At 44.9% G+C, this 19,665-nt stretch overlaps 1 protein-coding gene across 1 annotated transcript; it reads left to right on the plus strand.

Annotated features, from left to right (window-relative positions):
- Nucleotides 1-294: 294 nt before the first annotated feature.
- Nucleotides 295-19,499, plus strand: RSPH9 (radial spoke head component 9). Its single transcript, XM_075496155.1, has 5 exons — nt 295-597; nt 851-1,013; nt 1,580-1,709; nt 2,265-2,411; nt 19,251-19,499. Exons 1-5 carry the CDS (start codon nt 371-373, stop codon nt 19,409-19,411), a joined length of 828 nt encoding a protein of 275 aa, XP_075352270.1. The 5' UTR covers nt 295-370; the 3' UTR covers nt 19,412-19,499.
- Nucleotides 19,500-19,665: the final 166 nt, after the last annotated feature.

A 19,665-nucleotide genomic window follows, 5' to 3' on the forward strand; every position in this document is an offset into this window, starting at 1 on the left:
TGAGGCGCCCGCCCAGCGGCTCCCTGCCCGGCTGGGCCCTCAGCCCGAGCCGGCCGCCCTCCCGGGCTGGGGGCCCGGCCCGGCCCGGCCCGGCCCGGCCGCCCAGCGGGTGCGACGGCGGCAAGCTGCCGCCATTGTCCGCCTGCGCCCACCGGCGCCGTTTCCATGGCAGCGGGGAGGCGGGACCCGCCGTTGCCATGTCGGCGCCGCTCACCACCCCGCCCTTGCCAGGGCGCTGACTTTGATTGACGCTTTGGGCCGTTCCCTCCAGCGGAAGCATGCCGTCACCCTTGACCCCAGCGCCGCGGCAACGGCGCGGCGCCTGCCCGCCCGAGCGACGGTTGCCTGGCAACGGCGACGCGGAGCCGCCATGGAGGCGGCGTCGCTGCCTGCCGCGCTGGAGCTGGCGGCCGGCGGCGGCGCGGGGCTGAGCCCGGAGAAGCGGGCGGTGCTGGGGGCCTCGCTGCTGCTCCTCCAGCGCGACTACCGCTTCGAGCGGGTCTGGTTCTGGGGCTGCATCCAGGGCGTGCGCGGCGCCTACTACATCGCCGAGGGGCTGGGCCCTGACCGCGCCGCGCCCCGCAGCCGCCTCTACAGGTGCGGAGGCCGGGCCTCACCGCCGCTCCGTGCAGGGGACGGGCACCTCCCTGGGGAGGTGGGACCGGGGAGGCCTAAACGGCCTCGGGAGGCCGGTTTGGGGGCTGGGGGGAGAAAAGAGGGATTAGGGGGGCCGGGGGGGCTGCCCAGCTCTCCCGGAGGGAGCCTCGCTGTGCCCCTGAGGGGCCTGGCAAGGCTGCATCGAGCCCTGTGCTTCAACGGCTCGGGCCTGTGTCGTGCTTGTCGCTGGCAGCTTCAACTGCGTGGAATGGAGCCTCCTGCCACCAGCGACCGAGGAGATGGTTGCGCAGGCTCAGCAGCTGAAGGGCCGTTTCCAGGGGGATCCATCTTTTGAGTACGAGTACACTGAGATAAATGCAGAAGATGCTGAAAGATTGTTTGAAGATGGTAAGGAGGTAAATACAGCAAAACACTTTCAAACTCTCTTCGCTGCAGTTGTACCCCTCACACTGGACAGGTGGTGGCTCCTCCTTCTTGTTTGTAATAAGCAGCCTGAGCCTGTGCTCAGGCAGAATATATACAATTTCCTCTTTGCTGTCATTGTGTAGCAATGGCTTCTTGATTGAACTCTTACTTCAGTTACTCCTGGAGTTAGACACAGCTCAGAAATATTATTTCTCCTTTATGTTTTATTATGCACAATTGGCACAGATCCTCACTGCAGTGTCTAAAGCTTTACTGCAGGTACCATTCTTTATAACTGAATAGACAAGTCATGAGTAGCTTAATTGAGAGGGAGGAAAGGATGGATGAAGGGAGGGACAGTTAATTCTCTGGTGAAGCTAGACTGCTCCTGCTTCTCTTCTTAAGAGAAGAATGTCCGATTTGTGGTCCTCCTCTTAGTGCCATCAGACTCCAAGTTGATGAGTCTTCTGTCGTTTCTATTGTCACCTCGAGTTTAATTTCAGAAATGACAACAAGGAAAGCCCTGCTTTTAAAATTTGCCTATTTTTCTTTAAAGCCCATAATCAAGGAGGAGTCCCGCCTCGTAGCTACGATAGAACAGATAGACAGAGCAGTTGGTGTCATCCCCCGGGGGGCATTTGTGAAGACTCCTCTTGGGTCTGTGTGTGAAAACAGAAACTTTGAAGGTAAATTCTCATTGTCTTTATCAGGATCAACGGTACTTTGATCATAAAGGCTATAAATTAAGATTACTTTCTCTAGCTGATGTTTTGATTTCAGGTTTATTTTCATCTTGGGTAAGATGAACAGGGAGGAGAGAATCCAATGCCACTAATGTTCAGGTGCATGACTCAACTCTGGAAGGTGGGAGGAGAGTCAGTAATGGCTCTGAGTCATTAAACCTGTTGTTTCATTTGTATAGTTTATGTCAGTGTTTAGCAATTATAGCTGCAGTGAATTCTCCATCTAGAGATAGGATGTAACCAAATGGGCACAGAGAGTTGATCTCAACTCATGCCCATTGCTTATCTGGGACTGCAGTTAGCATGGTCTGTAATGCACAGCATCAGGGAGTACTGCCACCCATTTCTGGCAAGTCTTTGGCCTTCTGTGGAGTCTGTTGGAGAAAGATTGTGATTCTGTCCTATGCTGTGCGCATTAGAGAAACTGTATGACATTCAATGGTATAATGTATGTTAGCCCAGCTCACTGTATTAATGGTCACCAATGGCTGTTCGCAGGTCTTTCTTTTACAGAGGCAAAAAAGTTAAGTTCCTATTTCCATTTTACTGAGCCTGTTAACCTGAAGAATAAAACCCTGCTGGAAAAGGCTGACCTGGACCCATCCACTGACTTTCTAGACTCTCTGGAGCATGATATCCCACAAGGTAAAGGTAGCAGAATCAAGAGATGCAGTGAAAGGGAAGGCAGTCCAAGTAGCCTGGGAAACGCTGAGGCGACAAGGTGTGGGCTACTGTGGAGTTGGTATGCTTGGAAGAAGCTCCTGCGAATCTGTAAAGGAACTTTATCCTTTAATGTTGTAAATGTTGTTCTTAATTCCCTTTTTAAGAAATTATAAATGCTTACAGTGGTAAGATATAAGTGTACCAGGGTTGCCACATCCTCACAACAGGTCTGACCGCATCAGCGGTTACCCCTTCTGCCTGAGTGCCATATTCCCTCCTGACTTTTGTAAAGCCTGTGACAGCTGGTATCCCTACAAGGAGAGATAACTCCACCAGTGATAGAGGGAATTTATGTGGTTTGAAGTATTTCACACGTCTTGTCCCACCCAGTATTGCTCTTCTTTATCTAAACGGGCCCTCATTAACACTAAGCTGATATCTCTGAGAGGCTGAATTCAAGCTTTCCTTTGATAAACTGTGTTAGAAGTGCTGTAGTGTGGAATAATCTGTACTCTACCGGGATTACACACTGTGGAAGGAGAAAGGTTCTGCTGGACAACTGTGAAATATATTTAAAGCCTCTTCCAGGGATTCCTCTGGCAGGATATTTCTCTAAAGAGATGGGAATGACTTCTTATTTGTTTCTATCTGGTTTGTGCTGATTTGCTGCATTTTTTGGATTGGGCCAAGCGTTCTATCCGTTTTGTGCTGATTTGCTGCATTTTTTGGATTGGGCCAAGTGTTTCCACATCCTGTTGTCTAGAAAGGTTCTTGGGACACAATCAGAACTTAGGTTTGCTATTTGCTATTTGTATCCCAGAGTAGCAGGATAGGATAGTAGGCGTCCTATGCCAGATGGAATTGGCTAGAAGGACAGTGAATTGCCACTGCTGTAAATAGCTTTTCAGATTTTGTCATATATATATATCTATATATATCTATATATATATCTCCCAATCTTTCTTTTGGCAAAAAAGAACTGAGAATGAACCTAGTGAGCTCCTGCCTGAATTCTGAATGTTTTTGACTGTTCAGAGCATAAACAGTGCTAAAATCTAAACCATTGTTCAACTTACTGGGAGTGTCCTTGCTGCAGTCATTTTCCAGAGGTGTAGTCTGGAGAGACTGCACATTTTTACATACACTGGCTCATTGAGTTGGCCCTGTTGACTCAAAAAGGAGTGTTGCAAGGGGGGTTAGGTCCTAGATACCTCCTAAGAAAATTTTAGCTGCAGTTTCATATGGTAGTTCAGGTGTTGCTGTTGTTTGCATTTTTCCCCCCTCTTTTTTTCTAGGGTTTGTGGTAGGGAGACTTTAATTTTGTGAGGCCTGAAACCAGAAAGCCGCTGCAGCAGGACATACATCTGCCATGCTTTCTATGTTTCCACTAGAAAACAGGCACCAAGGGCTAAGGGCCTGAAGGCTAATTTGCATCACAGAGTTGGTTTTAGCCACCTTCAGCTGTGGTGGAGAATGGCACCTTTGAAAGATTACAGATACCACTCTGCAGTGTTTCGTATCTAGTTCAAGGGACAAGGCAACTGGCAGGTCGTACTGTATGTTAGACATGATGGCGGTTTTGTTGAAGTCTTTAAATCAAATTGGACTTGTAGCTGTATTTTACCCAGTGGCAGACAGAAAGCGGGGCTCAGCCCTGCCACTGTCATGTCTGTCTTCCTGAGGCAACCTGAGGTGTGTGTAAGCATGAACCTTTGCCTCCTTCCCGGAGGCTGTTGCCATTAGTGCAGATCTCAGTCTCCTCAAAAAAAGTTACCTCTCAAAGACTACCTGAGCTCAAATGCAGCTGAGTGCTTCTTAATGGAAGAGAAGAAGATTCATCACAGTGCCTGTACAGCTCTGGCTGTATTGTCCTGCTCTTTTTTGGACTGAACCTGGGGATTGATGGAATGAGCTTGTCAGGCAAAGGAAGGAAGACAGGAACTGGTTCCAGGATCAGCAAGGCATGTAGCCTCTCTAATTGCACTCTATCACATGCAGATAGGAGCTCTGACATTAAAGAAAGATCAACCCACCCCCCTTTAACAAGCATTCAGGTTGCCTAAAGTACTGGTTGCTTGTGAAAATGTGGGGGGAAGAAAAAGAACAGAGGGCAGACACAAGCTTTCTGCTGATTTTTATCAGCATGGCTCTGCCAAAGTCACCCACTCCTGGCTGCAAGGCACTCAAGCTTTGGTTCTTGGATTACCTTCCTTCAGCTCTGCCAGTGCATATTGGTCCTGACCCAGAGCAGACAGTGCTTTTTCTATTTCCTGACATGTTGTTCATAGCTCTGTCAAATCCCCTCATTTTGACCTGAAGCTTTTCTTGCCTTTCCTGGCTAGATCCTCTCTTGAACAGTTATAGAGCATAAATAGGAATTCCCAAATCTATTGCATCTAGAATTGTGACTGAAGCCAGAATTGTCTCTGCCCTCAACAAATACACAAAAAGTGGACGGAAGGTGAGCGACATCTGAGTGATGCTCCCCTCCCAGCCTGCATTGGCTAGAATTTCCCTAGCATCTTAAAAGACCTAAAGAACAGGACTGAGAGATTAAGGGCTGATTTTAGCCTGTCTAAAAGTAACAACTCAGTTGGAATAGTTTTCTTTATTACTTGGAGACTGAGCATCTGTGACGGCTGTCAAGGGGGTAACTGTCATAGAATGTATGGTGTATCATTATAGGAGAGCAGAGGTGTCTTACAGAATGGAAAGTTGGAGGCAGAGAGAACATTTTATATGACAGCTGAGAGGTGGGAAGAAAGGAAGTTAAAACCAGGTTGAATAAAGGAAACAATGGTAAAAGCAGAGTTTAGTGCAAGATTGGAAAATCTGGAGTTTTGTAACAAAACTGTCTGCCATCCTTATCTTTACCAGTGATATCTGTCGTGATTGCAGGTTCCAGATTCTGTCTGTGTGTCTATCAGGTTATCTGTGCACTTTAAGAGTTCAGAATATGTTGCTGCTCCTCCCCTAATCATACTGTGAGTCTGTCTGTTTTTTCTTTGTGTCTCAGCTTCCAGAGACAAGTGACTGTGTGACTTAGCTTTTATTAAAAAAATACATTTTTTTAAATGATTGTGGAGAAAAGTGGGAGAATGTGAACCCTGTCTCTAAAGCAAATTAAATCGGTTTATCCCCTTTAAAATCTCCAGCTCTCTGAGCCAAACTCATGAATTTGAGTGGCCTGACTCATGATTTTTTAACATGGAGGGGTTGCGATACTGATCTTCTGTCACCACAGTATCAGATCATGTAATGCTTCATTCTGATCCAAATGGCCAGCTGGCTAGAATGTTGCATGCTGGGATCTGTAGGTTTTGCTGGCCATATGTCTGCATTAAAGATAAGCTTGTTTGCTCTAGTCTAAGCAGACAATCTGCTCAACTTTATGCACAATTAGATGTAGCCTTTCAGCTGCTGGCAGATTGTCAGCCCGGTCCTTTCTGCTGCATGGAGTTCGGCACCCTGGGCAATAGCATTTCAGGAACTAGAGTTGTGGCAGTTTTACATGTGCTTGTAGATAATGGAATGGCAAAGCAAATAGCAATAATTCCTAGCATGCCTACAGCATTTTCACTTGATGACCCAATATTGTGTAGATATGAAATAATAGTCACTTTTCAGGAATTGACATGATGGGGAAAGTGAAAATGGAGGGGGAAGGATGATTTTACTGAAACCATGGTACCAGATCAGGCAATGCTACATTCTGCAAGGATAAAGGAAGGGGATGGGAGAAAGCCTAAGGTACTAGTGTAGAATGGAAAGCTTGGGAGGAAGGAAAATAGGGGATGGAGAATTCAGTTCTTTGGTGCTTTCAAACTACAGTTCAGAAAAGCAGTAACTTGACTCTGAAGGTCTGTTACAGGCTGCTGACTCAGATCACTTTGATATGCAGATAAGGGACACCAACAGGGCACTGTTAAAAACTGATGCAGGAGGGGAGGTATGTCAGAGGCTAAGGGAAAGAAAAATGTAGATAGGAAAAGATATGGAAAAGGAAATAGGATTTCTATGAGAAGAGTTTATTCAAAAGTCATGACTCCCAGTCAAGAAAGAGCCACTTTTGGCTGAAAGCTTACCACAGTTCACTGGTGGAGTAAAAGTAGGAATTAGAATTTAAAAAAAAAAAGCAATATAAAAGGAAATGCAGAAAGTTGTGAATAATTAATGCTTGATATAAATTGGAGTTGATAATGAGTAGAAAATGACAAAGGAAGCCGGGATAACCTGGAGTAATCCATGACAACTGTAAGGAGGATTTTTTTCAAATATATTGAGAGGAAAAGAAAGCATAGTAATGGTACTGGAAACTGTCACTAAATGGTGATGGTAAAAAGGTTGATAAGAATGTGGAAGGGCAGATAAGCTCAATAATTTTTTTCTGGTTTGTTTTTGGAAATAATATGGGCTTGCATCAATGAAGACAATAAAATAATCTTTCAGACAGTTTTCAGACTATTTGCTAAGGCAGGGTAGAGTTAGGCAACCTTTTCCATTCGTCAGAAAATGAAAATGGCAGAGCCAGGTAAGTTACTCCTGAAATCCTTATCTCAGGAGACTTGTGGCATACTTACGATGCTAACCTTTAATAAATCCCAGCATTGCAGAGATATTCCCCTAAACTGATCTTGATTAGTAGTTGTGATTCAGAAATCACTGAATGGGCATATTTCTGGAAGGGGTCAGAAGGGGCTTCAGCTGGGACCACTGCCAGTACTGATACTCTTCAACTTATTTATAAATGATCTAGAAGTAAAGGATTGGTGGAGAGACAAATAATGACAAGGGCAAGACAGCTACAGAGATCTGGCAAACTCGGCTTACTTAAATAAAGTACGTTTTGATGTAGCTACCTGCAAAATCATGGATCTAAAAGCAGGGACTGGAAGCTAGACTTATATTCTGGAAGCTGTGTCTCTGAAAGGAAATCCAGGCACAACCCACTGAACATCAGCTCCCAGTCTGATCCTGAGGCTTAAAAGACTATTTTGATCTGTAGATATATAAACAAGGGCATAGCAAATAGAACAGGGAGGTGACTTTACTTTTGCATATACTGTTAGTGGAATCAGAACTGGATTACTGCACATTGCAAAATGAGAGTTGCTAAAAAGAGCTACAAAATGATTCAAGGGCTGGTAAGAGACATAAACAGTTTAATCTGTTTATCTTATGGAAAAGAACATGAGAATGACTGTATTACACTGTGTAAATACTCCATGGAGTTAAAAGTATTGGGTACTGAAGATCTATTTGGTATAGCAGAGAAAGGCATAACAGGAACCAGCAGCTGAAAATTATAGCCAGAAAAACTAAAATGAAAAAATAGGTACAAATTTTAACAGTTAAATGACTACCAGCTAGCAAGGGCAATGGATAAGTCTGTGTCTCTTGCTATCTTAGCATCATGCTGGATGTCCTCCTGGGAATTGTGTTTTAGCCAAATGCAAATATAAGTTGCTAGACCCAGACATGAGTGACTGCGTTCAATTTAATGGGCAGTGGTATGCAGGAGTCCAGAACAGATGATTTCCTGGTATGCCTGGCTGTAAACTTGACGGCAGCTGTGGAGGGTGATATTTAGCTTGGGCTTCTTCATTGTCAGTGACAATAACACAAAGGTGACAATGGGTTCCTGAGACGGTGACTCTAAGTGCAGGACTCACAGTACAGCTGGCTTTGCTTCCTAAACTATGATGCATGAGTGCTCAAAAGAGGACTGAGGAGATTCCTGACTTATTGCTGTCCATTGTGGAGGGTGAACTGAGGAGCCAAGACCCCTCAGATGTAGTTGCTGACTCTGTAATGCTGGGAGAGATTTTATAGCATCATTCTAAATGAGTATACAGTGGCAGGGTGGATCATGGTGAGTCTTGTCCACTTGCTGTTTCAAGATTCAGCTAGAGGAAGGGGAGAAGTGCCTAGACAGAAGATCATTTCAGCTCCTTTACCATTTTGACTGTGGAGGCGATGACAGTCACTCAGCCTGTAGCTGTATTTCTTCACCCAAACGTGCAGTGTTTTTGGAGCATTCCTTACACAGCATTGCAGACAAAAGGATTTATGCCTATTTCCCTGGCTGAATACTTTGGGCACTAGCCTTTCTGTAAACTTGCTTAGCAGTAGCCTGGGTTAGAACACTAACCTCGTGTCCTATGAGCTTCATTAGCACACTCTTTATCGGTTTAGCAAAAGCTGGTGCTTAATGGGCCCTTGAAGATGGAGAGATTGCATTTCTAAGTGGGAGATACTTTCCTTTGGCCACTCTCAAGGGCCACTTTGGTAGCCACATCTTGGCTGCCCTAAAAGCCCAGGTGCTGGAAGGAAGAAGGCCAGGAGACACAAACCTGCTTTATCTCCATGCATTAACACAGCTAATTAACTCCCTTTCGACCCCCCCTCCCCCCCCAGCAATTAATCCGCTATCAGCCTCCGTCTCCAGCCATTTGAAGAGTCTGTGTCTGCAGAGGTATTTACAACCCCCAGCTAGCCAGCAGAGAGCAAGTTGGTCCGTTATCAGGGCTCTAAGACAAATGGCTGCCTATCTCCCCAGTGGCCTTGCAAAATCCAGCAAAGTGCTATGCCGTGCTGGCCACCTACTTTCACCCAGCCTCCCTTCTCCACTAACATTTCACAGATGTGACCTGAGCCCTCCCCTTTCATTGCTTAACAATAAGCAGCACCTCCCCAGCTCTGTGAAAGCTGAGAGCAAGAGCACTTTACTTCTTAGCCTGCCAAGAGCCACACGGGGACAAGGCTTTTCAAGCTGTCTCACCGAAATCCAAACTAAAAGACCCATAATGAATGAGGGGCAGTGCTTCATGTTAGCAAGGATAAAAAGAGGTAGCCAAAATGTAGACCAAAATACTTAGTGTGGCTCACAGCTATCCTCGTTCTTGGTTAGGAGAGGTCATCCGTAGGCTTGGTGAATGTGTGAAACTGAGCTACAGTATCCCATGGAGTTACCTGACATTTATGCAAGTGGTCTTGACAAACAAGCTTTATAACACAGCGGTACAGAAGGAATAAAACAGATTAGTGTGCATCAGAACAGTCAGCTTTCAGATATGGGAATCAAACCGAATAGCTAGTTCAAGTGGGTTATTAGTTAAAGCACTGGTACCTGAATTTCTCTGTTAAAACTGAAGTCAGCCATCCCTAGAAAGAATTCTAGGATGGCTGTAGCTGCTACCTTCCAGCAGGGTGCACTATGGTGCCAGCATTGTCAGTGCTAGGTACAGGAAAGGAAAGCACAGAAAAGTAAAATGAGAAAGAAAAGCACAAGAGCAGCATCAGATTGAGGAGAAGGTAAGGCCTGAGTTCCCAGACTGTGTGTGGTATACTGACCTCCTGAACTGTAGGTATGGACAGAGACTGTCCCTTCCAAGCTTAGGCAATTTCTGGAATGGTCACTGGACTTTTCAATAGCTTTCTTAGCATCCTTAGTGATCACAGGCATGTAATGGACATACACACATACATAAGCATGTCTCCTACATCCTTCAAAAGTAGACGCACTTCATTTTTCCTAGTGATGTGTGGGCTGGGGAGCCTTTAGAGGCTGTTAAGTCCACTCCTGCAGTGACCCAAGAGAGTTGCCTGGGAGCAATACAAGATATTGTCCCTCCTACAGCTGGGGTGCTGCCAGCTCAGGAGTTCAAGATCAGACTGGAACCTCTCACGTGGAAGCACAGCAGGAGGACTCCAGAGCCAGCTAGTATTATAGCTTTTGACTGGCTGTCCATGATCTGCCTTGATTTCTGGAAAGGAGTCTATTTTCCTTGGGCTTTGTGTCTACGGGTAATAAAACAGTCCATTCACTGCTTTTGGGTCCTAGGTCTGTTATCACCTCAGGGGTCTTGTTTAGTCAGAGGTCCTGGATGAGTTTACACTGGAGCAGAGCTGCTCATCAACTGAGAGCTGTGGTGGAGTCTTTCACCCTCCTGACTGCTCCAGTGAAAGAATGAGGACAGAAGCAGAGTCTTCATAGCAACTTTCCAGGGATTGTATTTAAAGTTTTTTCCTCCTCAGTAAAAGAAATCATTGCCCACCCTGTCTCCATTTCAGCTCCTGGTTCATTGGACGTGAAAAGGAGATGAACTTCTTGCTGAACTGATGGGAAATGGTGGTAAAGACTCTTAGAACCAGAAGTTGTAGTTTTATCACCACATCAGTCAGCCTTGGCCTAACCCTTTCTCTGGGGAATGATGAAAAATTACTTGCAGGGGAAAGCCTAGGGCAGTCTGTGTGTCACTGAAGTCAGAACGAGGTCAGCTTTTGCTAGGAGTGGTCTATTTCTGAAGGGATTCCATGTAAGGAGTGGCAGCTCCTGCCCGTGCAGCAGTTGGCATTGGTGCCAGCCCTGCATATAGCTTTGCTTTGCTGTTTGCTGCCCCTTTGGCTATAGAATTTTTGCAGAGAGGAAGTCAGTGGGCGTTGTCTTGTTTTACTGTACACAAGTATCGTATGGATTGAAATTTTGCATGCTGAAGGAGTGTGTGGCTGTGTGTAGAGGGAAAAGGACAAGGGACAGTTCATCTATGGGTATATTTGTACAGCACTTGTGCTGTGCAGAGATAGCTAGGCTATCCCAGGCACTGAAGATGCTTAGCCATCTTTAATGTTCAGAATTAGCTTGAATATCAACACAACTGCACTGTGCTGTGTAGATATGCTCAGTGTGACAGCCTTCTCAGAAACTGGTAAACTCTTCAGGTAATTTGGGCCAGAATTTGTAACTCGTTCAGTACGAAAACATCGACAGTTTATAATCCGTGCCATCTGTTCCTTGTCCTAAGCCCTTTTAACTAGTCCTGCTAATTTGATGATGAGGTAAGAAGTACAGCTAGGGGACTGACAGGCCTTGTAGCCTTGCCCCTCCTGCAGGAGAGTGAATTGGATGTGCTCTAAGCATTTGGTGGGTTTTGAATCCCAGCATCGACTGCTTTGTGTTCTCTCAGAATTCAGAGATCAATGTGAGGTTCTTTGCCCCTAATCCAGCCCCTGTTCATCATTATCACCTCCTCAAAGTGGCCAGTGCTTTGTTATCAGGAGAGGCAAAATCTTACAAGGTGGCCATAATCTCCTCTGAGAGTCAGACAGATATTCTCCCGTGGGTAAGAAAGTGACAGTGACCGAAAGCTCTAGGGGGAAGCAGGCTAGAACAAAGCTGTCCATTGCATCCTTTCATCAAACTGTTAATCTTGCTTTCAAAGACATCACATTTGTTTGGTGACAAAAGCCCCAAAGAAGCTGAATTGAGCCTGAAATCCTGTAGCAAGATTTAGAGGAAGCGTCTTTCATTCAGAGCAGGGAGGGGCGAGAGACTCCTTCTTTTTCTTCCTACCAACCAATGGGCTCACAGAAGCCCACGAAGGTGACGGATTAATGCAGGGGCTCCCCAGGTAGATGCTACGTGACTCCTGGCACGCTCCAAAAACGTTTCCACAGCGACCAGCTGAACAAGAAATATAGAGTGTGACGGGATCCAGCGTAGACCTGTGCTTTGGAAGGAGGGTGCTTTGCCACTCTGAGAGATTTCTAAATTTACTACAGAAGACCCAAGATACAATGATCTGTATTGTAGTTGTCAGAATCCAAATAGCAGGGATTTTAATCAGTTGTTCCTACTCCGTATAAGTTTTGATTGCATATTGTCTTGCTGTTTCCTCTAGTGCACAGCCCCATTCCAAATCTTTGTTCTGGATGCTTTCTGTGCAAAGTCTGCATCTTTTTCTTAACAACAACAACAACAACAAAAGTGAAAAGGTTTCTAGCTCTATTCTAATTATCAGGTGGATTTAGGACTAAAGGGCAAACTAACTGGGCTATAAGGGAGGCTGTAATTTGATGTGTATTACTTCTGTGCTAGCTTTTTCAGTCCTTCCCATCCTCTGCTGCTCATTTATGTCTGTGTATTGTCCCTTCTTTTGTGTTGGCATTGCTGGCTCTGCAGCCAGATTCCAGCTGGAAAAATAACTTTATTTTTGGCTAGACTATTTTTCAGCCAAATAATTTCCCTGACCTGGTTCACTGAGCAGTAAATAAACACTTTTGTGGTCTCTATGATGGAAGAGTGATGGGGGGGGGATAAGGGTTTGAGGGCAGAGGCTGCTTCAACTGGATTAAGCAGCACTGTTGTCACATGTCTAAGTATAGCCTGAATTTCACCCAGTACTCGGAGGCACCTGAATACTGTGCATCTGGGACAACATTGCAATCCTGGAGTCTTCCTTGTCAGCAGGAAACAGGTACTTTGTGTGTAAACGGAAGGCCCAGGCCTGTCTTAATCATTTGTGCTGCAGAGGCATCCCCAGTGGGAGAGGATAATGGAGAGAAAAAGCCTCTGAAGTAAGATGATTTTACTCTGAGGTTTGGGCATGGTTGTATTTGTGTGTCAAAGACGTGGCAGGCATTAGGACCATGCAAGAGCCGCTTGGCAGCATCTGACTGTTTGTAAGCTGTGCTTTCCTGGCTCTGGTGGCTTTTTAAAATAGTACTGAACCTGCAACCAGTCTGTGTTTTTATTTAATTATTATTAAATAGTTATATGGGGAATTGGAAATATTGACAGCAGTGTTAACATATGGGGTGCAGGTGGTGTGTCAAGCAAATGAAAGAGATTTACTTTGCAGCCAGTAAGTGGCATGAAGGAGTTTGAGCCCCACATAAGAGTGTTTGGATGTGTCCTTATGGTTGGTAGGCTGTGCGTGAAATGTCCGTGTGGCGAAATTTGTTGAGAGCCAGAGCACAGTGACCTTTCCTTATAGCTGCTCTGCTTTTCAATTTGTCTTTGTTCCCTACAGACAGCAAATTAGAAGTAGGAAGCTCTTCCTAGTGTAGGATTTTCTGTTGGAGGGAAATGGAAGCTAAATCCCATGGGTGTAGCATAGCTTTGTCAGAGCTAAGTGCTTGGGGTCACACAGCCAAGCAGTGGCTGCTTTTGCAAAGGGAAAGGGTTTTGTTGCCCCTCTCTGGGTGTTAATATTTGTCCTATAACTCACTACTTCACTCTCACTCAGGACTGACTGCAGCAAGATCTGTTATAACCTGCTCTTGCGGCAGCATATTGTGTTAATGGTAAGTGCAACCGTGCTGTAGCTGCTTTTCCCTTGAGAGATTTCCTCCTTTGAAGAGGAATTGATAATGTCACTTTTATGACCCTCTGTGAGCTTTTGCAATGTGGAACCTCTGTATCAGGCTGTCTAGCTTTTAAAGCTGTTTCTTCTCAAGCTTGCACTGAAATGAGGCATTGCTGAATCACCTCCAAAGCAGCAATGTTATGAGAGGTCATACTGAAAGTGGACCAGTTACGGCAGGAAAGTTCTTCTGCAAACAGCCCTCTTAAAAGGCTTTTGTTTAAAAGCTAATGTCTCACGAACCCTATTGCCTCTGTGAATTACAAGATTCAGCCTGTAGCTGAGACAGACAAGGGGGATGAGACTGGGATTTCTATTGGCGACTGGAAAGGAAGAAGAAGCTGAGAAGGAGGTTGACTTTTGAAATTCAGCCCTGGTGTCCTGGCAGCTGTTGAAGGGCCATAAAAAAGGCAGTGGTTTAACACTGGGTGAGCATCAGGATCTTCAAAGCACTTTCTTGTTTGGGAAAGATATAAGGAACTCCTCAGAATTCCTGCCTGTGTTTGGAGGGGTGGAGGCTGCAGCCTGATCCAAAGAGGGAATAGGAAGCTCCAGATCTTCATCCAGCGGATATTTTTCCCATGCTCTTTCCTCCCACACAGCAGCTCCCTCCCTTCCCTTCTGGAGCAGCAACAGGCAATAGGTTCAGCACAGACAGTGCTTGGCTTCCTTAGGTTTGCTGGGTGCAGCTTAAGAATTAACTTGGTCTTTTAAAAAAATGTATTTTGAAGAATGGAAACCTCACCAGAGCAGTGTTACTGTGAGAAATCTCTAGCATGAGAGCAATGACCTCCAGTTCCCTGCACCTCTGTGAGCTTTGCATGATGAGTGAAGTTAACTCTGCTGCCTGATTTAGGGACAATACAGGCTATGGCTCACACGTAGATGCAAGTTAAAATTGGTTTTGAACTCTAGGAAAGCCAGCTTTTACTTGCTGTCTCCTAGTTCTAGTTGTATTCCCTCCAATGAAAATAATAATAATTTTTAAATTTTTTTCCTGACAACTTTTATCTGGGAGTCTTGGTGTACCTTACAGACTGATGCTCTGAGCTTCCCAGTCTCCCAGTAAGAGACATGTTGTCTGACACAAGGGCAATGACGAGCACAGGGACTGCCATAGGATATTCTGAGCCAATGTTAGAAAGGATTTGAAGCCAGCATCCTGCTTCTGCATTTTTATAGTAATACAGACCTACACCTACCAATGCAATGATTTTACTCCAAGAATCATTTGTAATAGCAGGGAAGTTTAAAAAAGAAAAAAAAAAGAAAAAAGAAAAAAAAGGATAAAAGCAGCATTTAATTTTCATAATTCTCATCCCTTTTTATATTGTATTATTAAATGCATTTCTGAGGCTTTCTCTTGAAGGAGGAAAGAAGGCATATTCATTTTAAGCTATTATTTCATACTGTTCATTAGCTACTGATTAAAGTACTTTCAGAGTGATTTATGACATCCTTATTTCAAACTCCTACAAGAAAGGTGGGTCTGAAAAAGCATCTTGTTGTTTGAAGATTGTGAGATTTGAGCTGTGATGGAAGAGAATACTTGGATCTTTCAAGGAGAACAACTTTCTCCATGTCTCATGAGTTGAAATATTAATTTTGTTTTCTGGACCATTTCCTCAAATGCTGCTAATGTGGAGAGGTACAGAAAAAATAAGTACTGAGATAATGGGCCCTAATTTCTTCCTTTTCTTTAAAGGACCACAATAAGCAGATAGGTTCCAGAACTTTAATGTGATGTCTTCTTAGAAGGCAGACACCAGTATTGTGTATCAAATGCAGTTTCTGAATGGGTTTTGTGTGTTGCAAAAGTCTAGTCTGGAAAAGTATACTGAATAAATCAGCTTTGATAGCTGGGTTAGAAAAATGTCCCCAGTGGTCTGGTTAGTAAAAGGTGGAAGGTGGCGCTGCTGCTGCTGTTTGACTGCAGAATAAAGAGCAGCTATATGACTAATCATCATTCTGGCTGAAAACAGAATCTGAGTGAAAATGACATTACAGTTTCAGGCAGTTTCTTATAATTTTTCCTGTTCTCAACCTATGTTGTGTCAGCCCAGTTGGGATTACCCTTAAGTAACCTGCTTGTTTTGTTCAGGTCCTTATTTCACAGGAAGACTTATGCTTCGGCAGCAAAACTTTATTGTCCATATTTGCATAGAACTAGATGCAGAGTCAAGGATCAGAGAAGAGTGGGAAAGTATAACAACTTAATATTCCCCAAAGATCTCACATTTATGAAATGACAAATTTGAGCCCTTTGAGCCCTTTGCAGCTTGGACAGATGGTAGGGAAATGAAGCAGCTGCACATCACAGCCTTCAGAGATCTAGCATAAAAGTGAATGGAGCTGTCTTCAATTACATCTGTCCATTTCTGCCAGGTGTGAAGGTGCATGGGAAGTTCCTTTGATCAGCAGTTAACTGCTGATGAATACTCTGCAGAGATTGATAAGACTGTGTGACACTGGGTAAAAGTTCTGAGGAGATCATGGATCCATGTACTGTATTGCCCCAGAGCATAGATTGGGAATTTAATCAAATTGAACTCTATCTTCTCTGCAAATTTGTCCAACAAAAAGAAGTCTGAATTCAGACATAGTTCCTGAGAGCATTAATATCCCTGTTTTCCCTCTCACCTTTCCCTCTTGTCACGCTCCAGGCATTTCTTTTTGTTCTTTGTAAATAGTTTGGGGCAGAGGGTTCATCTGTGTACATGAACATATATATACAAACTATCACATGTACACAGGCTGCTGGATGCTTCCAGGACGTTGGGAGGCATTAGCAAACTAGATAATCCCTACAGGCTTTCACCACCCAGCAAGGCAAGGCACAGTCCTATCCTTGACAGACTTGCTTCTCAGAGGACTGGTCCTAAATCAAAGGCAATGGAGTTCCTCATTCCATTACCTTTTTGTCAGAGAAACTCTTCCAAAAGTTTACAGTCCCCCTTGCAAACCAATGTGTAAAGCTGCAGCAAGAACCACGAGTATTTGGATGAAGGGCTTGCAGATCATTTCTCCAAGTTCAAGCTGCAAGAACCCTGCACTGAAAGCGAAGTCAGGTCAGTGTTCAAAGGAGAAATGGAAAAAGTTGTCACAATTACATTCAGTCCTATTTGCTTGCTACTTGTTGCTCAACGCTCCAATGCGTAGTCTAGCTACTGCCACTAGCAAATGCTGAAAACTTGTAGTGTCAAAGTTCAAGAAACTGTTTGAAAGCTTGTCCTTTGACAGCAGATGGCTGTAGTGCTTCAGCCGGTGGATGATCTGCCTTGTAGTGAAGTGTTCTTCATCTGGGTTTCCATGCTATCCAAGTAGTGAAGTTCTTAAGAACATGCAGATTTTATCAGAGACCCAGTCAGTCAGTCAGAATTTGTAATCCCAGTGGCTGAACCGTAACATGTGTTTTTACTCCAGGTATGACAAAGATCCAGTCCAGTTTGTGTCCATATGAGTGGCACTGGAGAGACTGCATGGGAGATTGGGGTTGCCTTGTATGTGAAACTACTGCTTGTGAAGACACTAGCTCATGTTTTAACTGGGACCTGTGCAAAGAATGTCACAGTGCAAGGAAGGTGAAAAGATGGCACACACCTGTACTGATGCTGCCCTATATTAAGTAGTGCTTTGCTTTACTGCGATTCCAGCTGTTTGTCTTTAGTGGAAACATGGGAGCTGAGTGAGTCAGAAGTAAGCTCTCCAGTGCAGAAATCTTTAAAGTCTAAAGACTGTGAATGTCTCCTTTGTACTGTATCCTGCAGCCAGAGTCTGTCAGAAAGTTCAGTGACTGTCACAGAAAGTAGGGGTTCTTGCTGTTCATTTAGTTCCATGTTTGCACATAACTGAAGAGAATACTGTGAAAGATAACAGATCAAAGATGATGCAGGACTTGTGTTGTGCATATTATGGTACAACAAACCTGTGGAACTTGCTACTGAAGGAGACAGGGGAAACAGTGGTGTCTGAGAAACTTTTGAAAAGTACAGAAATACAAAGAGAAGAGATAGGTAACAGGTGAGCAGCACAACTCACGACACCTGGTTTTACAGGGCTTTGAATTGCATTGTTCCTTTCTGATTCTGCAGACACCATACATATGTTTCCCCTCAACTTCCCTCCTGCCTCAAGCCCTCAACTACTGTAGTTTGCCATGAACTGCATGAGAGACTACATGTACTGCAAGCGAGCATGCAAGAGCCCAAAGCTAGGCAAACACCGATTGCCCAGCTAGCTGCTGCCTCTTGGCTGCCAGGCAAGCCAAACAAATAGCTTCACGAGCTGGAGTCAACCCCTGGGCCATGTCCTGTGGCGACCTGTTGTAGGAACTTGCGGTGTTCAAGCCCTTCAGCCCTTTGTCGGATGTGACTAAAATTGGCTAAGAGTCAGAAGTTAGTGGGAGGGGGAGGACTGGCAGCTGACAGCAATCACAGAAGCCCTTCCCCAGGCTAACCATGACATGAGTAAGCATGAGTCATAGCATAAATTGATGAGCCTAAAATTATCTACAAGGATGAATACCGTCTAACTGGCCCAACACATTATGGGCTTTCTGCTTACTCTGGAATTGGCAGATTTTGGCTTTGGGTGCAGATAGGCTAACCGCTTGAGTCTAGGCCAGTAGTAGCCTGACAGCTCCAACTGCATTTTTTTTTTTTAATTTGGGCCTGCTGCTTTTGCTTTTAGATGGAGATTCAGCAGGAACCTTCTTCCCTATATTGCAGCCTCTAGGCATTACTGATTTGGTGCTGAAGCTGGTATTTTCTTCTCCTGGCAGCTCCTTGCCCTCCGGCACTGAATCCAAGCTGATGCTCCAGCCCCCTCCCCTCCGGCATTGTTCCCAGGCTGTCGTGTCAGATGCAAAACAAATACTCAGTGGCTCAGAGCTCTTGCATCCAAGAGAAATTGCATTTTCACACTGGCTCTGAACCTCCTCTGCAGAGCCAAAGCAAAATTAATGCAGAAACTAATCCCTTTGCCCTTACCACGCACATCCTCTTCAATAGTGGAGCCAAGAAAGACTGAAGAGAATTAACCTTTTCGGTAAATTTCTCTGAGATAGGAAATACCCTGCTTTTCACTTTCTCTTCTTCCTCTTTCCCAGTTGCTGCACCAGGGAAACCAGTCTTCCCTGGAGCAGGAAAGCGCCTTCTTCCTCTTCCCACTACTAATGCTACGAGTTTATTTTAAGAAGAAATTTCATACCTATGCAGGATTGCTATAGCTAGTCTTGGCTCTCTATAGCTATTAGCTAGACCAAGTAGGTGGCAGAGCTTGTTAGAGTAACTGCTGCCCACTCAGAAGCAGCCAAGAATAGCTGTAGGCTCTCCTAAGGATCAAGTATTCAAGTCTGGAGCTCCAAGGGTCCCTTCCTGTGATGCAAATGACATTACCATCATAGCCATGGAAATATGCTACTGTGTGAAACTCGACACAAACATCTGGAAATGAGGGCAGCCTGTAATGCTGAATCGACAAAAGAAAGGGCATCAAGGTTTCTGGTCTCCCTGACTTCCCTCTTTTCAGGTGTCACAAACTCCAATGCAGCCTTGTGCACTGTTAACTGGTCAGGCAGAACCCACCGCAGTCCTTCTCCCAGCTTAGGGACAGCTTGCGCCAGGAACACTGCCTCTTTCTCCTTTGCAGTGACTCATTAGCACATGTTCTTGCACAGGCTCCTGGACTGTCCAGCTAGAGAAGGGAGGCACAGTGGTGGTGCTGCGGAGCCTGCTGTGGCTGGGACTGACATTCTACCATGTCCCAATGACCAAGCAATATGGCTACGTCTACTTTGGCACTGGCGAGAAGAACTTAGATCTGCCCTTCATGCTATGACTCTCCTGTCTGGAATGAGGACTCGAGAACGTTTAGATTTATGCTTAAGAGATTTTTGTTTACTGCTTGTTCTAATAAATGTATGAAACCTCTGCACTTTGAGCAGGATTCTTTTGTGCCTGGTCTCCGGCCCTGATTCTTTTCCTAGGACTTCACTGTGTGCAATGCTCCCTCAACTCCAGATTGAATTCCCTGTAATGTGTCACTGCAGATCCTTTAGACAGTAACAAATGGCATTTTCTTCCATGACGGGT

The sequence above is a fragment of the Mycteria americana genome, chromosome 3 (assembly GCF_035582795.1).
Source record: "Mycteria americana isolate JAX WOST 10 ecotype Jacksonville Zoo and Gardens chromosome 3, USCA_MyAme_1.0, whole genome shotgun sequence".
NCBI lineage: Eukaryota > Metazoa > Chordata > Aves > Ciconiiformes > Ciconiidae > Mycteria > Mycteria americana.

Bases quoted from the DNA above. Each gene is read 5' to 3' on its own strand.
- RSPH9 (XM_075496155.1), top strand. From the start codon at position 371: ATGGAGGCGGCGTCGCTGCCTGCCGCGCTGGAGCTGGCGGCCGGCGGC. The intron at 598-850 runs GTGCGGAGGCCG...TGTCGCTGGCAG, and splicing joins CCCCGCAGCCGCCTCTACAG to CTTCAACTGCGTGGAATGGA. The intron at 1,710-2,264 runs GTAAATTCTCAT...GGCTGTTCGCAG, and splicing joins TGAAAACAGAAACTTTGAAG to GTCTTTCTTTTACAGAGGCA.